The following is a 19,480-nucleotide window of genomic DNA, read 5'->3' on the forward strand; positions in this document are numbered from 1 at the left end:
CTCATACAGGAGTTAGTTGTTGTTCCAGGTAAAGAGCTTAGAATCGAGCTTGGCACATTGTGGTCATAGTTACAGTGGTGAGAGTTCATTATATAGTTTTTAGTTGAGGGATTAAAACATGTTTAGAGGAAACTTTACCTTCTGGTATTTCTACTTTGTCCTTGCCTTTGTCAACTGCCCACTGCTGCAACTTTTGATACCACATGCCAATGATTATCATTTTCTTAAATTATGTAAAAACTAAAAAGTATGAGATATATAATTCTACCTTCACCAGTGTTTTCATAAAAAAAAATAGTAAATATTCAATATAGACAAAATAAATAGATAACTCTACCTTTAAGATAGAAAGACTCTGGCTCCGAAGTGTGTCTCATGCCCACTTTGTTATCTTTTTACTTCTGAAAGACACAAAGCCGATTCTGTGAGTCAGAAGGTGCCGTCTCGTGAGGCCTTGCTATTCTGGTCTTATAGTGCCCAGGTTCTTTCCCCTGTCTCAGAACCTCCTTACTAAAGACATCTCAGCGCAAAATATGTAGTCTCTCCTTTCCATGAGAATGGAGGTGCTTCGTGTGATTTTTAGGGGTAATGTCTTTAGACTTTGGATATGTTAAATATTATCTTCCCCCTAAGAAGTTTGTGATATTTTAAAATGCAGCCTAATTTGGTCTTCTGAATTCCACATGAAGGCTACCTCTTATATTCAGATTTCTTTTTCAATGGCATTTTTTTTCTTAATTTAGCTTAACATTTGATTAAAAACATAGTATGCTTTATCCTAAAGAATATCAAACTGAGAAATTACTCTGTGAATCCTCGTGTATATTTTTTAATTTGTTGCTTCAAATCATACCAGTTGCTTATCTTACCAAAGCTTTTGTTGCTTTTACCCTTAAGTCTAACACTACTGTATGGAGATCAGTCAGTCTTCATTGTGCCAGATACTCAGATCTGTTATGCTTTGGAAAATCCAGAGAAGTCCTCTGGATGCTCACAGTTCAGTTGGATAGGTGGAATTAATACACAGGAAACAATGAGGTTATATCTTACAGACGTTTTCTATATTTTGTAATCTGGTTAGGAAAATTAAGAAGAGTTATTTTTGGAAAGGAGATAGATACCTTCTACAAAGTGATCTAAAAGTCTCTGATAAATGCAAAATTTAAAAACCGCATAACCCTCGAAATTTTTGTTTTTGTTTTATCAGAAAACTCAAAGAACGTATACACTTTCTTTTTCTCTTTGAGATTGCTTACTGTGTTAAAAAATAGTAAGGTTTATTGACTATCTTCTAATGGAAATTAAAGAATTGTATGCCTTAAGGATGCTAGTTAAAAACATATGTGTGAGGTTACTTGTGCTTGATAAATTTTAGGTGGAGAGAGTTCTTTTCAACTTGGGGGAAAAAAACTTGTTCTGAGTTTAGTATATGAGGAGATCTTTGGTTTTCTTTTCCAGATGTTTAAGAATTTCTTTGTCAGATGTTCTTTTTTTTAAAAAAAATCATTTTTCCTAAGGCACACTAGAATAATTAAGAGAAAAGATACTTTACCTTTTCTCTTAAGGAATATGAAGAAACATTATAGGCATCTTGTACATTAGTCGGTAGAGTTCTGTAGCAGGAATAGCAACCCATTAAAGAGTAACATTTCTGAAATCAAAAATCACAAGTGGGTACTTTTCTTTTTGTCCTGTAGTTTTTCATAAGAGAAACTATATAGACTTGAAAAAAAAAAAAAAAGAGAGAGAGAGAGAATATGAACTGCTTGCTAGCTGCAGAAAAATGTAGGTCACAAATGAGGAATAAGTCATACTGTGTGAAAAGCATTGAAAGGCATGACTAATGTTTCCAAAGCTTTTGTCATCTCAGTAAGACACAGTTTGTGAAAATCCTGCAGAGAGTCAGGGAGTGCCTTGGAGTAAAAAAAAAAAAATCAGAAATACCATGCTATGAATTTTAATGGCCAGTAGTTTTCAGTTTATGTATATGCATTATAGATTAAACTGCAGATTAAATTTATTGTTTTTAAATTGTGAATATTTTAGAGAGGAAAAAAATGTATGAAGGAGTTCAAGCAATTTCCATAGAAACAGCAGCTAAATCCTTAGTAAAAGATTTTTCTAATAACTGTAACTCTGTAGGGTAGTTAAACTGTGCCAGATTCCAGGGGAACACTTGCTTTCAATTTTTAATCCATGAATAAAGAGTAACAGTCCTTTTATACAAAATATAGAAGAGAGGGGAAAATGTTGGTATTTCCCAAGAATTCATCTGTTGAGAAATGTACAGGAAACAAAAACAACTCAAAGTAGATTGGCTACATCAAGATTGATTTTTTTTCCCTTTAAGAATTTTAATACATTAAAAATTTTCTAACTTAAAACTGAAAGCAGTTTTTAAATCTCATCATTCTGCATGTAATAGAGTGAAGCCCATTTTTGCAATAATTGAGAGTTAATTGAAAAATGCCTATATGTTAAATAAATTAATTTTTTTGCAATTGCAAAGGTTAAAAACAAGATGTTCCATTTTGGGACATTTCTTAAATAGCTCAAAGAAAAATATTCAATTCTTTCAGTAATTATTAAGTACTTTTGTATGGCCATTATTAAAAACTAATAAGAGTTCAATGTTTGTTACTTTTTTCCTCCCACATAGATTGAATTAGACATGGCATTGAGTGACTTGGAGGCTGCAGATTTTGCAGAACTGGTAAGAGAAGCAGTAAATTTTAGGAGAGAATCAATGTTGAGTTCTCATAAATCAGTCATTATTCCAAATATTTTCCAACTGGGCATGTGAGAATCTTGAAATACATAACATTAGGTCTCTATTTTGACAAGGACAAAATCTATTTTGCTTAAGATTTTCTACTCAGTTAAAAATATTTGTTACATAATGTGTATGTAATGATTAATTACTTTAGTATCATTAAGGACTGGGCTTTGAGAGAAAGGACATTCATGTAATATTGATTAAATTAAAAAAAAAACCCTGTAGATCTGAATTTAAATGGAAAGTATCAGTATGGTTTTTAATTTTTTTAAAAAATATGTTTCCTAGTTCTGTCCAGTGAAAGGCTCAAAAAGAGTGACCATCCCCAGTAGTGACAAGCACCACTAGCACCCAGGTCATGGTATATAAATAATACAAGATTCCTAAGAGTAATGGCTGATTCCAGATTCGGGCCTGAAAACATGCAACATAAGCCTGGCAACATCTCATTATATCAGAAACCCAGGGAGCTTTCAAAAATTACTATGATTAATGTGGGGTTCAAGTAACCAGGAGAAAACTTAAAGAGGCTCCCAGTTGAGCATCTATAAGGAAAATAACTGCAAGAGATTGAAATACATCAGATATGTATAAGTCCATGAGTTTATAATGATACCAAAGAAAAAAATTTCTTCGTCAACTTGGGAAGATGCTACTGAACTTGTTACTGTGAAACCTGGTAACTAAGGAGGAAGAATCACACATTTATCTGCCTTTCCTATCTGAACCATACCTCAAGGTTATCAGAGATGAGAGGGGGTTCTCTTTATGAAAGTGGTCTATCTAATGTATCAAGAAAGAATGACGGAATTGGAATATCACCATTTTGCAATCCCCATAATGAATTAATGGGTCTAAGCAATGTTCATTAGTAGCTGTTAATATCACACACACACACACATACACACACACACACAAACAGACAGAAAGTATGTGACTCCTAATGGAAGTACACACAGAACCTATGAAATATACTTGAACAGGCCTCAAGACCTAACTACCAGTTTGCAGGAAATACCAGGGGGGAAGGGACATGTTTGATGACCCCATTGGGGATGAGGGACTGCAATCAGCAAAATCCTGAATGTGAAACACAATAGGACAGTTTCTTCAACAAATAAATTAGAAGGGGGATGGGAAGAAGTTGAGAGAGAACCTATCAGTTTTAAGAGACTTAAGAAACATATCACCCAATTTCAGTGTATAGACCTTACTTGGCTCCTGATTCAAACAAAATTAAAAAAAAAAAACCAAAAAACAAAAAACATCTGTGAGGCAATCAAGTAAATGTAAACACTGATAACTGGTTATTAGGTGAGAATAATTCTTTAGATGTGGTATTGGTATTAAGTCCTGTTTTAGAGATACATTCAGTATTTATAGATGAAATACTGAATAAGATCTGGAATTGATTCTGAAACAATTCAGCAGAGAGAGAGGAGTGGGGTAGAGATGAAACAAGATTAGCTATGTACTGGTCATAGCTGAAGTGGATGATGATGGATACATAGGAGCTAATTATACTATTCTATTTTTGCATATGCTAAAATTTCCAGTAATACAAGTTCTTTAAAAAGTAAATGGGAAGTTAGAAAGTAGAAGCCATGAGGGCTAGATCATTCTAAGACTGCTGGTGAAAGTGGGGGGAGGATGTTAGCTTGAAGGGGTAGCTTAGTTTTAACTAAGATTCTGAGCAAATGGTAGGGTGTTTATAAAAATAACTGAAATTTATGTATGGTGAACGTTTCATTGGTCATAAATATTTTCACCAATGGAGAATGTTTAGATAGATAATACTCATCATTATAAAGTATATAAGTTTTAGGAACTTATATCTACTAAGTTAATTAAAACTCTAATTCTAATCATTATAAAGTATATGGGTTTTAGGAACTTTTATCTGATCGGTTAATTAAAACTCTAATTCTTGCTTTTATAGAACATCATTTTAATGAGCAGTGGAACTAGCAATATTTTCTGTAAAGGCCCTATTGGATTTCCTTGGATACAACATCAAGACACAATCCATAAAAGAAAAAAAAAAGATCAATTGAGAATATAAAGTAGTACAATTACTTCGCAAAGCAGTTTGGCAGTTTCTTAATAACCTAAACATACACTGACCATATGATTTAGACATTCTATTCCTATCTATTTACTCAAGAGAAATGAAAGCTTATGTTAATACAAAGACCTGTACACAAATGTTCATAGCAGTTTTATTTGTAATAACCAACCAATCCAAATAAGTGTCCATGAACAGGTGAATAAACTAATTATGGTATATTCATGCAATAGGATACTACCCAGCAAAAAACTTGGTGGTGGTGTTGATGGAACTGTCCTATATCTTGATTTTGGTGGCACTTACATAGCTGTACACATTTCTCAGAACTCGCAAAACAATTCACAGTGAATTTTACCTTAATTAAAAAAATAAAAATAAGGATCTGTTATAAACTTTTCGTGGAATTAGATTTGACTTAATCTTATATCCTAATTTTGTTTTCTTTAGTTTTTAAAAATTAAGGTATAATCTACATTCTTCTATGCCTGTTTATTGTCAGTTCCTCTCTTGACCCCCAGCCCCTGGCAACCACTGATCTGTTTTCTGTCTCCATGGTTTTACCTTTTCTGGAATGCCATGTAAGTTGAATCATGCCGTAGGTAATGTTGGAGGTTTGATGTTTTGACTTAGCATAGTGCATTTAACATCCATTCATGTCAGTGTATGGATCAGTAGTTCGGTCCTTTTTATTACTGAGAAGTATTCCATTGCATGAATGTATCACAGTGTTTATCCATTCCCCAATTGAAGTATACTCAGATTTCCAGATTTTAGTTTTCTTTAGGTTTCATTGTGTTTAATTATAAAAGTAATGCATGCATACTGGATAAAAATGAAGGTATGATTATTGGAAACAAATGTCTTCCCTCCTCATCCCTCTCTCCAGTTCCATGCCTATTTGTTAACTGTTCTTATAGTTTGGAACGTATGCTTCCAGACCTCTTCTATACACGTATGTACCCACATACAAACCAACATCCATGTATATATATATACATGTGTATCACTGGGGTGCTATTTTTAACAACTAGATCATAGTGATATTTTGTTCTGCAGCTTGCATTCTTTGCTGAACAGTATAACCTAAAACCTTTTGTGCCTGCTCATATAGATCAACCTTATTTTTTAACACAAATAATTTCATTAACCATTCTCTGTTGATGAACTTCACTTTATCTCCATTTTTGCATATTACAAATAATTCTATAAACTTTTTACACAAAAAAAATTCTGCCCTTATTTCTGAAGATTTCTAGAAGTGGATTTACTCAAAGAGTATATATATTAATTATTATTATTATTATTTTACATATTACTCAGTGGTCCCCAAATAGGTTCTATCAATTTGTACTTTCAAAAATAATATATGACAGTATTGGATATTTTAGATGATGTAGAGTGCTGAAGCTTGAGAGATTTGTTTTAATCTTTCTTGGTGTAACATCTTATATTTATTCTCAGATGTTGCTAATCAAGTTTCTTATAAGAATCAAAAATGAGACTTAGTCAAATAGATGCGCACCTTATCTTTCATCCTAACATCCTAATATATTGATTTCTAACAAAGGCACTATGAAAAGTTCAGGCACTGAAGAATATAATTGCCATTTTAACTATTGTTGTAGCTTAACTAGGATTTTTAAATCCACTGTATTTTTCTCCCCCAGTCCGAGGATTACTATGACATGAGGCGGCTGTATACGATTTTAGGATCATCTCTATTTTACAAGGTAAGTTGAAGGTTGAGACTTTTATAAATGTACAACTCTCATATGAACTGACCTACAGTAAATTTCCTCAGACTTTTACAAACATGAAAACTACATCTATCTCTTTTTCTCTGAATGTAGGTTCTCTAAAATTAAGATCTTCGAACAAGATTTGTACCTACATGTTGACAAGTACCATAAATATATTTTTGGTTTCATTACATTCTAAAGCATTTATAAATGTATTAAGGAGAAACTATACTCAAGGAACCAAGTGAGAAAGGAAAGCAGTACTTCTGATTTCCTTTTGCAGCACTGTGCTTGTTCCTTATCTTCAGACATAACCGTGCATCTTTTTAATCTTTTAACATTAAGTAGTTAAATTCTATGTAAAGCTAGTTAAACATCAAATTAATTTAAATATTTTAATTTTCAAAAATATTTTAAAACAATTTGAAACATATCTAAAAAGGAATCAAACAGTATAGAATGGTACATAGTGAAGTCTCTCCCCACTTCAACATCTGATTATCCACTTTCCATCCTCAGAATTCAGTTCTTTTCTAATTTTTCCCATTCAGTCTTATACTTCTCAGAGGTGATCTTGCTTTGTGCTTAAGTCTGTGTGTTACAGACTTAAGTTATCATAAATATTTGATCTCTAGTTGACCACGGGCATTTATTTTTACTGTCTTCATTTATTCCATTTGAAACTCTTATATTTTAAGCCTATAAAACTCAGATTATGGGATTACTGCTTGATTATCACGTTGACTTTTGTTATTTGTGTTTAAATTCAAGGGTTATTTGATATGCAGTCATTTGCCTAAGGATGATCTTATTGATATTGCTGTATACTGTCGTTACTATTGCCTACTGCCTCTAGCAGCAAAACAAAGAATTGGTCAGTTGGTAATATGGAGAGAAGTGTTTCCTCGATATCACCTTCAACCTTCTGTAGACTCAAACACTGAAGTCTTTCAGGAACCTGAAGGGAGATATTTTTTGCTAATTGTTGGCTTGGTAAGTATATGTTGGCTTCTCTTTTTTTGCCATTTACCATCTAAATAAATACACAGATATGACAATTTAAAATTATAAGTATGTTAAATACCAGTATTCAAGAAAATGTTATATGCCCCCTTTCTTTTGCACCGATTTAATACTCAGAGAAATATTAATGAAACCCAGGATACGATTTTAGCATGTTCTTAAGATCTTTTGTTCTCATTTCTACAGTAGTTTTATCCTCTGGTTTGTTTTGGGAAATAGAGGAAAACATGCAAAAAATACAGAATCAGAGTAAATATGTGACTGTAAGTGAAAGGACTTCCAATAATTGATCCTCTTTGAAAGTGACTTTAGGGAATTCCATGTGCTAAATGTAGTGGCCTATTGGTATATCAAGATAAGGCAATATGAGATTTGTTTTCAAAGGTGATCAGGAAGCATTGAGAATAACTGAGAGTTTTTAATAAACATCACATGGTTATGCCATATGCCCATATGTCTTTAGTATTCATCAATTTATACATGCATATTGCATATAAATATCTTCACGTAGCTAAATCTATATTAATAACTTTTTTCTTATAGAGGCATTATATGCTATGTGTACTATTAGAAGCTGGAGGCTGCACATCCAAAGCTATTGGAAATCCTGGACCAGACTGTATATATGTGGATCAGGTCAAAACAACTCTTCACCAGCTGGAAAGAGTAGATTCCCGCATAAATGAACGACTAACATCTTCTCCAAGTCCCTGCTTGTCTTGTGCTGACTGGTTCCTTGCTGGGTCACATGAAAAATTAGATGGGCTGACAACCTCACCTATCCTCAGTAGGCTACAGAGTACTTCCAAAGTAGCAACCTCTCCAACCTGCAAAAGAACTCTTTTTGGTGACTATTCCTTGAAGACACGTAAGCCCAGTCCTTCCCAAAGTACTGGAAGATCTGAAAGTGGTTGTGACGCTAGAGAAGGCGTTGGCCCAAGCCCCCATTCTACACTGGATGCCGCATGGAAGCAAAGAGAATCTCAGGGCTCTGATGGTTCAGAAGAAAGTCAGGCCTTGCTTAAGGTATGTGTTCATTCAAGCGTGTACATTCTGAGAGCTAAGCTGTCTTTCCAGTCCTTATTGTATTACTGCAAAGAATTTTTAATCTAGTAGATCGTTCTTAATTTGAACTGGTGGTTATGGTCACTGTTCAAAAACTAATGATTTCGAACCAAACAGAGGAAGAAGTATCAAGTAATAAAACAGTAGCCACTTAACATCGAGGGCATCTGCTTGGCACTACTTACAAGTAGGGAAACTTTAATCCTGCTCTTCCCTGTTCACCTCTTTCTTTATTCACAATGTTAACAGGGAACAGCCTAGCTGTGGGGCATTTAGGGGGCTAATCTGACTAAACAGTCAATAAAATGTTCAGTGGAAACAGAATCAGAAACTTAAAGTGTGTGTTATTTTTTTATAGTTTTTTTTTATCTGCACCTGTGAAGTTCTGTCTCCAAACTCAAAAATTCAAAATGTGACTATTAAGCAAAGAGAATATTCATGTTTCAGATTGCTTATTTATCATTTTCTATGTTTTCTCTCCATGAAAACACCATATTATATACAAATGATTATCAAATGATGACAGCACACTGCTGTCATCACCCTGGGAGGGTGTCTACTTATTCTTGATGCTGCTCTTTTGAAACATTTTTGAAAGTTGTCATTTTAGGTAGATGGAAATGATGCCAGACAAAGCATGAAGATGGAGAAGCATGAGAAAGGGCAGGACTGAAATATGAGATTTGAGTATCATGGCTTAAATAACCATAGATTTGATCTCCTAATTCCAAACAACAGAGTGCTCTTGGAGCCTAATTGGATGTATTTAGGAAATACTAACACCAGTATTATATTTATTATCCCAGTTTGTGAAATTGGTAGGAAATATAGTTTAGGATGATTTGGACAGAATTAAGGAGCCATGAACAGCTCCTAAGAGAAAGTGAATTTCTAAGATTTAACCATTCAACAAATGTTGATTGAATATCTATTATGTGCCCAGGGCCATGCTACACAAAGGAGATACAGAGATGAATAAGATACAGCCCCTGCCTTTGAGGAGTACAGTCTTGAGAGGAAGACAAGTACACATACATATAAATTAGGACAAAACTTGGTAATGGCTCCATAATGGCTCTGGTAGGAGGTTTTCAGATCTATCATGTCCTCTGATTACATGGCCCTGGGATCTCTGTTAGCAAAGGATAAGTCAAGAGGCACAAGTGAGCAACGAAAATATTTAAAGGTATCATTGGAAAATAGTAAGTACTTCTCTTAGAAGGATAGTTTTTATATTACTTCTGCTGTTTGATTCCATTCTTAGATATAAACTGATCTACTTAACTATATTTTTCAGATGACTAAAAAGAAGTCAACTCTTCCAAATCCATTTCATTTGGGGAACTTGAAAAAGGACCTTTCAGAAAAAGAATTGGAAATATATAACACAATGAAGTAAGGAGCTCCCTTATAATATAATATCCTTTTTTACTTAAACTCTGCCTTCAAGGAAATTTTACAATGAGAAATTTTAAGTCCATGACATAAAGAGATTTTATTCAACAATTATAATTATGGTATATATTTCATATTGAAGGTAATATCAATGCTATTGCTCTAATGTTTTTTATTATGCAATAGGAAAGATATTCCTATTGAGATAAAAAACAAAGTAGTATCGCAAAATGTGAAAGCCCCCCTTTCTCTCTTCTCCTCAAGTAACCTTCATTTTGTATGTCTAATTTTTAAATTAGAGTTTACTATTTTTAGACTCTGGTGGATGTTTTGGTGTGCTTCCCAGATACTCCTTAGCCCAGGGTGCTTATTCTCAGTGCCTAGCATGGACAATCAAGGCAGTATCAAGGTTAAAAGCTGAAATATGCCTTTTTCTTTCCTCTGTGCTTATGGCTGGAAAAATCAACTGAAGGAATTTATTAGTACGGATATTAGAATTAGAATGGGGCAGTTCGAGTATCTGAGATGCAGATGGGAAATTGCTCTCCATATATTTAAAGATTGCCAATAAGCAGTCAGCAGTAGAGAGGAAAAAGCAAAGCACCATGCAGCAAGCTGCAGACAGATAAACTCTGCCACTTAGCTATGCGACCTCAAGCAAGTTACTTTAATTCCTCTGAACACTGACCTCCTCATGGATAAAAAAGAAGATAATAATATTTAATACCTTGCAGGGTCATTATGAGAATTAAGACTAAGGTATTTAAAGCACCTATCCTGGCACATAGAGGATATTTAGTATATGATTATTATTATTATTGCTGTTATTGTTGTTCTCTAGCTCTGCTTACTGCTGGTAGAAATAAGCAGCAGTATTTATAGGCTCTGCTGGCCTGAGACCTAGATAGGGAAAGAAAGGATGAAGAATGGAGAAATGGAAGTATTATGAGAACATAGAAGGAAGACTATAATAAGAAATAGAATACTACTAGTAATTGCCATGGTATTCTAGAGTATTAACCCAGCTTTGCAGTTGATAATAACAAGTTTCTTTGAGGATCATCAGTTTGACTATCATGGTAAAAGACCTTCATGCTACCAATTGAAATGTGTTTACTTTGTTGGAAGGTGTTTTAAATGTGGTCCACCTGAGACTGATAGCATGTTTATGGCTTGTAGATATCTGGGGCAGACATTAGCTGAGTTATTCATTACCAACATGGAAAAAGGGGGAGTTAGCCAATTTGGGTTGTTTAGCAAAGGGACGATTAAGTTACCTGCAAATGAATTGGTTTTTGTTTATCCTTGCCTAACATGTAATGCTTGCCTCCATTAAGGAACTTGATAATAACCTTAGCCTGCACTTCAGTTAAGGAGGAAGAGGAAATTAAATGAGGGAATTCAAAGTCTGGCCTACTTTCCCTCCCCTAATTTCACTCCTAATATTATATTGTAGATAAAAACTTATTAGGAGTCTACACAATTCAAAATGAAGCAACATATTTTTTTTTACTTTAACTTTTTTTAAATTTTATTTTTACTTTCAGGTATACAGTACATTGGTTAGACATTTACATAGTTTATAAAACGATCCCCCTAATTACTCTCTCTCTCCTCTGGCTCTCCACCTAGCCATTACATAATGCTAACTTCATACGGCTATTTCCCTATGCCATGTGAAGCAATATTTTTAAGTTTACTTAAATATCCTTTTTTCTTTTCAAGATTGACATCTGGTCCTGAGAACACACTTTTCCACTATGTTGCCCTAGAAACGGTGCAAGGGATCTTTATTACTCCTACCCATGAAGAGGTGGCCCAGCTAGGCGGCTCTATCCACCCGCAGCTGATAAAGAATTTCCATCAGTGTTGTCTCTCCATCCGTGCAGTTTTCCAACAGACCTTGATGGAAGAGGTAGGGCACTGCTATATAGTTTTCTGCCAGCTTCTTTTCCACATCTCTAAATATTCTCTCTAAAAGATCTGTAATCAATATGTCTAGTAATGACTGTTTTCACTTTTATTTTAACAGACACTCAATCTAACATGAATGGCAAAAGCATTACACTCTCAGTACTTAACTTCAGAGCTTTGTTTTATAATATTGAGTTTTATCCTAGGTTACTATTTCGGGAAGTGGTGGACCTGTGTTTTTTCTATAGCAAATAGAATATAGTAGCTTATAATGTAAATTAGCCTTCCATATTTGGCATCTGTGACTCAACCTTTACTTGGACAGGATATCTATGAGTTGGTAACTGATAATTCTTAAGTATTCAACCAGCAGTATACAATATTTTGGAACATAATGGAGTAAAGTACAGCAAGAGACACATACTATTGCAAATGGTTGGTTGGTTTTCCATCTAGAATTAAGTTTCATTTAATATTGTACCTTCTGGATAAGTAGTAATGTTGTTTGTATACAATTAAGATATTAGCTAGATTGTTTTAATGGCAGGGAAAGATAAGTGTTAATTCCTATAAGAGGATAAACATAAAGATGTTTACTCGTGATATACTCTCCCCCCACAAAAAAACACTCTGAAGATGATTATAATCTATATAGCACTATGTATGTTAAAGATCTAAATTTGTGAAGAAATGGGTTTAATGGTGGAAGAACATTGGGCTGCTGGGTGTAGGAATCCTGGATGGTCCCTTTGATTCTTCCTATTTCCTCAGCTATAAAGTAAGTGGGCTGAGGAAATTTTATGTAATTATATAAATTATATAGTCACTAAGGACTTATTCAGTAGCAAAATTCTGTCTTATAGGCTGTCTTCTTCAAGCTATCAGAAATTGGTACTCAGCAGAATGTTATGCTTGACCCTATATCCCTATGAGCTTTGCATTCTTATGTTCCTCCTTTCCTATTTAATGTAACTGATAGATTCTATAAGGGAATATTTCATTAGCTTATTCAGTAATATTTAGTAATTAGCTTTCACCCTATTATTTTAAAAATGAGGTACCCACCATTCACCAGACACTATTCTAGGTGCTGGTGATACAACAGTGAACAAAACAAAGTCCCTTTCCTCATGAAGCCTATATTCTAATAGGGGCAACGAATAAATTAGCAAGTAGTATCATATGTCAAATAGGATACATTTCAAAAGGAATAATAAAACAGGGTAAAGGTGAAAGTGGAGGTTAATATTTCAAAAGATCCCTTTGATCATGTCAAATAACATTTGAACAGAGATCTGAATGAAGTGAGGGAGCAAGCCATGCAGCAAATCTGAAGTCAGAGCTTCTAGACAGAGGGAACAGCAGGTGCAAAGCCACAGAGGTCAGAGTGGCTGAGTGGGCAGAAGAGTGGTAGGAAATGAGGAGGCAAAGGTAGCAGGGCCAGATCACACATAGCCTGATAGACTTAAGGACTTTGGGCTTTGTTCTGAAGGAGATGGGGGAGGTTCTGGGACAGTTCTGAGCAGAATAGGGACATGAAATGGTCACTCAGACTGCCGAGAGAACAGGTGCTATAAGGTGGCAAGAGTGGAGGCAGGGACCAGCTAGGGGGCTATAGAAATTCTCAAAGCAAGAAATGATAGTGGCTTTTCGATTATGGATATATTTTGAATGGCAAGCCAAAAGGGTTTGTTGATAGATTAGATAAGGATTATGACAGAAAGAGAAGAATCAAGGACCACTCCGTTTTGGCCTGAGTCTTGCAAAAAAATCTTTATATTCCAATAAGTCATTGTTTGGGGAGGATCTGGGCAAGATGGAGTATATAAATGCTGTGCTTGCCTCCTCCCATGACCACATTAAAATTACAACTCTAAATTACAGGACAATCAACAAGTAAATCATTGTTTTGTTAATGATTTAATCAATGGGAAATAGAGTATGCATCAGAGAAAGAGACAATACTGCTTTAAGTATATGGGTTTTAAGCAAATTACAAAAGCATGTATTCATTTAGTAATCTATTCACTAGGTATCTACTATGTACCAGGCCCTGCTGCTTTAAAATAATACAGTGATGAATAGTATATTGTTTCAGCCCTGGAAAAGGGCTTTAATGTACTGGGGAAGACATACCTATGAGCTGCTAATGTAATGTAAATAATAATAATATAGAGCTGTGAACAAAACGTTCCCTGGGAGTCCAGGGACACTTTATCTATGAAGTCTCTTTTAGGAGATGGTTATTGATAGTAAGTATGAGGAAGAGTAGAACTTTTCCCGCAGGTAAGGGGAAGAATGTCATTGCCAGAACTTAAGAATTAGGATCAGCCATATAGTCAATAATATTGTAATAACCATATATAGTGCTGGATGGGTACTGGACTAATCAGGGGGATCACTTTGTAAATTATGTAAATGTCTAACCATTACGCTGTACACCTGAAATATAAAGTAACAGTGAATGTCAACTCTAATTGAGAAATCCTTTTTTTAAGAAAAAAAAGAATTAGCATCAGCCAATTTAGATCTGTATGTGAAAACATTTTAAAATAACATTATTAATACCAGTTAATACTAATAATCCTTATTAATATACAGAAAAAGAAAGCATTAAATGTTGGAGATCATTCTGGTTCTACAAATTCAGTGTCTTCTCTAAACCCTGTGAAAGAACATGGTGTGTTGTTTGAATGCTCACCTGAAAACTGGACTGATCAGAGAAAAGCACCACCAGTTATGGCTTACTGGGTAGTAGGGTAAGTGGAAAAAAAAAGTATTTGTAAGTGAAGTAAAATGTTAGAAAAGTGAAAGAAAAGTAGTAAAAGAGATAAAGTTTTAAGATGTAGGCATGCAATTAGTAATCTAACTATAATATTTTAATATATTTTAGAGTTTTGCTAAGTATCTCCTTTAAATTTCTCCTGTCTTTTTCTATTAAAAACAAAATGCTTATTGTTTTATAATCTTATAAAATTATAATAATAAACTAAAAAGTAGTACTTTAAAATTTTACTGCTATTTCTGTCCTTCTGTCCCTATTTCTTTCTCTTCCTCTCTTCCCCTCACCCATGGACTACAAGAACGTGCCCAACCTGGCTCCTGCCCACCTCTGTTTCTATTTCCTGTCGCTGTCCTCCTTCATCCAGTGTGCACAGCAGCATTGGCACCAACTGAACCTTGTTCCTGCTACTCCTTCTGTGTGGGATGTTCTGATTCTTAACCTTTGCACTTCTGGCTCCTTCATATTCAGACTGGTGCTAACAGGTCATCTCTGCAAAGAGAGGATCCGTGATCTCTTTCTCACATTAAAGTGGCTACTCAGTTATTCTCTATTATATCACTCCTTTATTATTTTCTTGTTTGTTTATGGTCTTTATCCCCCTGACTAGAATTTGGCTTTATGTGGTCAAGAATCACATTTGTCTTGTCTACCATTGGCACCTAGCATATAGTCACTTGATAAATATATAAGAAATGGAGCTGTGCTTGGAAAGATGTGGTGCGGGGTGGGTGGTATGGGAAACATAATATCACAGTCATTGCATCTACTTGTCTTATATCTAGCAGAAGACATATGAAATATGCTCAAGTATCTATATATAACATGGATATAGACAGATATCTAGATAGACATGTATATAATAAATTAGTTGGTATAACCAAATGCTGTGGGAATATAGAAGGAGGGGGGAAAAGTATAAGCTGGGATTACAAAGAAAGGCTTAGGGATTCCATTTGATCTGGTTTGGAAAATGAATTGGATTTGGATAGAACATTCTAGGAAAAGGATGGGATGAACAAAGAGCGAAACAAAGCATAGACAGCACTGAATAAACTGGTTTGCCAGTATGGTAAAGGAATGACATATACAAAGATAAAGCGAAAAAGATCAAGCTGGAAAGCTAAGTTGGGGCCACTGCAGGGAACTTTCAATTCTTGACTAAAGAATTGAATTTTGAGGGAAATACTGAGCCACTGAAGGACCTTTGAGTTGGGGTAAAGACATGGTGGTGGAAGGTGCACAGAGTTAGGTGAGGCTAATGTTACTTACTGAACACCTGCCATGTAGTACTCAACTGTATGACAAATGCTTTACAAATGCTATCCAAAGCAGTAATTCCTGTGTGCTGGTCCATATGATTTAGAGTCACCTGGGTCATTTGTTAAAATCAGAGATGCCTGTGACCCATCCCAGTAAGCTCCCTTGTGATTCTAATGTGTAATGAACCACATTTGGGAGCATCAACATAAGCTCAACTCAGTGTAATATGATCAGAGCTGCGGCACTGGATGATTATAACTCTTTAAAAAAACTAAATAAAGTTTCAATGTTAATCCCTATTCAGTACCACTTGCAAAAAGAACTATCATAAACTCAATGTTTTAATAATAATTAACATTTAAAAAGTAAATGACAATGTTTAATAATTATTGTACTTAAAATGATGGTAACACCGTTGGCATTACCCTAATAAAAATGGTTAAACTTAATATTTAAAAACTGAGGGGTATGGTGATACGTATTGATAGAATAAGCTTTTTTACACTCTGGAAAAATAAAAATAATTGACCTAAGGCACATATTACTTAATTAAAAGTAAATCAGCTGCATTTTCCCTACTATAGGTTGTTTTTTCTTTAATTTACTACCAATTATTTCAGAAGAAAAATAAAATGAATTGAAATTTTGAATTATATGAACATATAATTCAATATTATATAGATGTCTAGATTTTTGAAAATTTTTTCCTTTTTTTATGGATTTCTAAAATGAGTGTGTTGTTTTCTTCTACAGGAGACTCTTTCTTCATCCCAAAGTTCAAGAACTTTATGTTTGTTTTCATGACTCAGTCACCGAAGTTGCCATCGAAATGGCCTTTAAAATGTTCTTTGGATTAACCCTGTAACCATGTTTTCTTGCTGCACAGCAAGAAATCTGCATGGAGCACTGAACAGTATGAGGATTGCCAAAATCCACACACAAAAGATAAGGTTTAGCTTCTTTTCACTGTTCAATATTGAGCATAATGTTAAGTATCAAAATGACATGCTGTTGGATTTGATGCACTAGATCTTACGTAGTATTGTGAGACTTATGAAAAAATACTTGATCAAAATATGAATTGTTAACTTCCTTCCATTTCTGTATTATTTTATACAGAATAATATTAATTTATTGACTAGTTTGAAATAATGTGAACTGTTTTATATACAATATAGGAACTATTTATCTTGGAAAAATACCCAATTGTGTATTTTTCTCAAGACTAATATTGATATCTAGTGAAAAAATCATGAAACTAGGAGGACAAAATAAGGTCCTATAACTAATTAGTGCTGTGACCATGAGCAAGTCTTTGTACCTCTGAGCTCAGGGCATTCTGGTATCATGGGTATTAAGGCACTTTGTTTAAAAGTATTTATGAAATGTCTTACACATTTCTTTATATGTCCCCCAAAACACCATGAGCTATTTTAAACAGAATTATTAATAAATGCAGCTATTGGTCATCTCAGAGTTTCAAACAGACTGAAAACTTGGGGTTTTATCATAGCAGACTTTTTGTTCCATTTAATGAAATTTTAGTCTGTTGAACTGTTTTCCTGGTGTCAAAGAATCATGAGGCCACCACTCAATAACTGAAACAAAGCAGACAATACTGATCTTAATAAGGGTAAATCATTAGCTATATTGTAGGTGTATACGGTAATGCCCATGTTGCAGAGAGATATTGTTTTTTTAAGAGATAAAACCAAACATCACCTTGGTTTTCATCTCGAGATGGGTACTGAAGTAAACATCGTAAGTAAGCTTAGCAGCTCATTTTTCCAAATATGTTTAGATTCACATCTAAAAGTAGAGCAGTCTGATACTAGTAAGTGCCTGTCACTTTATAAAATAAAGGGGACAAAGTAACAGTGCAGACACCCCAGAGGTATACTCTTTAGCAGGTATAGAAACATTTTTAAGTTGGATTTTGTTAGCATCCTTCAAATGGTCTCTTTCACCAAAGAATATTAATGCAAAAGATTATATAACCACCATTTAAAAAAATATATCAAGTACTGCCTTACCACCATCATGTTTTAGCCCCCCAAAATTCCATTTTAAATTCTATGCCCTCTCCTACCTCCCTCCCCTTTCTTTAGCTCTCATTGGTTTGTTTGTTTGTTTTTTTGGTTGGTTGCTTGCTTGGTTTTTGCTTTGTGGGGTTAGAAAACTGCACTTACAAGGGAGAGTTTCTTATTTATGCCAAGAGACTGTTGATGATGTCGTATCATCTGTATAGGCACAATAGTAAATATGCAGTGTCTGCTTTTTTGTATTTCTAATACAAATGGGAAAACCTATGAAACAATTTACTAGGTTTGTCTGCTTTGAACATTCTGGAAAATAATATTGTGAATAATTGTGTGCGTTCTCTCTAAATAGTGCCTGGCACATGTTATGTGCTATAAAAGTGTTAAGGATACCACTAATATTACTACTAAATATCCACTGACTGAAAACCAAGGAGTCAGCTAAATCATTCCTGCTAGTGTACAAAATGTTGGAAAGCAGCCGAGGGAAAGTAGTCAGCACTAAACACTTTGAAAACAAGGATTTATACTTGGATATGTTTAAATGTTATTAAGACTTTAATCTGTACACTAAACTGTGTGAAAATAATTTTGTAGAGCTATATTTCTATACTCTACATAATTGAGGCTATTTTTATACTATATTGATAGATTTTAATAAAGATGGTTTGGAGGTTTGTTTGAAGTTGTGTTTCCTTTTCATGCATTCGTCCAAAATTTATTTATTGAATTTCTATTCTGTGCCAAGCATTGTTTTAGATGCTGGGGATAGAGCACTGAACATAACAGCTAAAATTCCCTGCCCTCACAGAGCTTATGGTCTAGTGGGAGAGCCCATAAATAAGACAAACAAGTAAAATAGGTTGATAACAGCCAAGAGTAAAAAAATGAAGAAAGTGGGAAATGGAGTGTGGGAGAAAGTGTGGCCAGGGAAAGGGTTGCTCAGGTGACCCAGACCTGAAATAAGTAAGGAAAATGATTTCTAAGGAAAGCAGAATGAACAACACGAAGGCCCTGAGACTCTATGCTTTTAATATTGACATATAAATCACGAGGGCTTTTTGTGTTTCTAAATCAGTAAATAAAATGCAATGCAGCAAGTTTAAATAAACACTTTCACCTCAGTTTATTGAAAAGAGCAGATTCAAAGCTCTTATGAGGGGGAAAACAAGCTACATTTCTAAATACTTTCACATTTGCTGTCTTCAATCAGTGAATACATGTCAGAAATAAGCATGAGAATATCAGAAAAGAATACATTAAAAACACTGTCAATTACAGAGTCAAATGTGGGGCTTAAGGGAAGAAGAGGAAAGAAGAAAACATTGCCCTGGGGAGCAGAACACTTGCTTTTATGTCCTCTTAGATACTTTACTTATCTTCCCTATGACTAGATGTTTTCTTTGACTTCTCTTG

The 19,480-nt window shown here is 34.3% G+C and overlaps 1 protein-coding gene across 3 annotated transcripts in view; it reads left to right on the forward strand.

The window, feature by feature from the left end:
- Window positions 1–18,749, forward strand: part of INTU (inturned planar cell polarity protein) — a 51,649-nt gene extending 32,900 nt beyond the window's left edge. Inside the window, exons 9-17 of one of the 3 annotated variants that reach the window (XM_039879569.1) lie at window positions 2,660–2,713; window positions 5,363–5,422; window positions 6,512–6,574; window positions 7,355–7,576; window positions 8,150–8,632; window positions 9,969–10,066; window positions 11,792–11,981; window positions 14,582–14,739; window positions 16,779–18,749. In XM_039879569.1, the coding sequence (XP_039735503.1) occupies window positions 2,660–2,713; window positions 5,363–5,422; window positions 6,512–6,574; window positions 7,355–7,576; window positions 8,150–8,632; window positions 9,969–10,066; window positions 11,792–11,981; window positions 14,582–14,739; window positions 16,779–16,890 (1,440 nt within the window). In that variant the 3' untranslated portion in view covers window positions 16,891–18,749. The remainder of the gene's footprint in view (window positions 1–2,659; window positions 2,714–5,362; window positions 5,423–6,511; window positions 6,575–7,354; window positions 7,577–8,149; window positions 8,633–9,968; window positions 10,067–11,791; window positions 11,982–14,581; window positions 14,740–16,778) is intronic. The other 2 variants (XM_039879570.1, XM_039879571.1) reach the window with 2 other exon arrangements.
- Window positions 18,750–19,480: the final 731 nt, after the last annotated feature.

This window comes from Pteropus medius, unplaced genomic scaffold (genome assembly GCF_902729225.1).
Source record: "Pteropus medius unplaced genomic scaffold, Ma_sr-lr_union100, whole genome shotgun sequence".
Lineage (NCBI taxonomy): Eukaryota > Metazoa > Chordata > Mammalia > Chiroptera > Pteropodidae > Pteropus > Pteropus medius.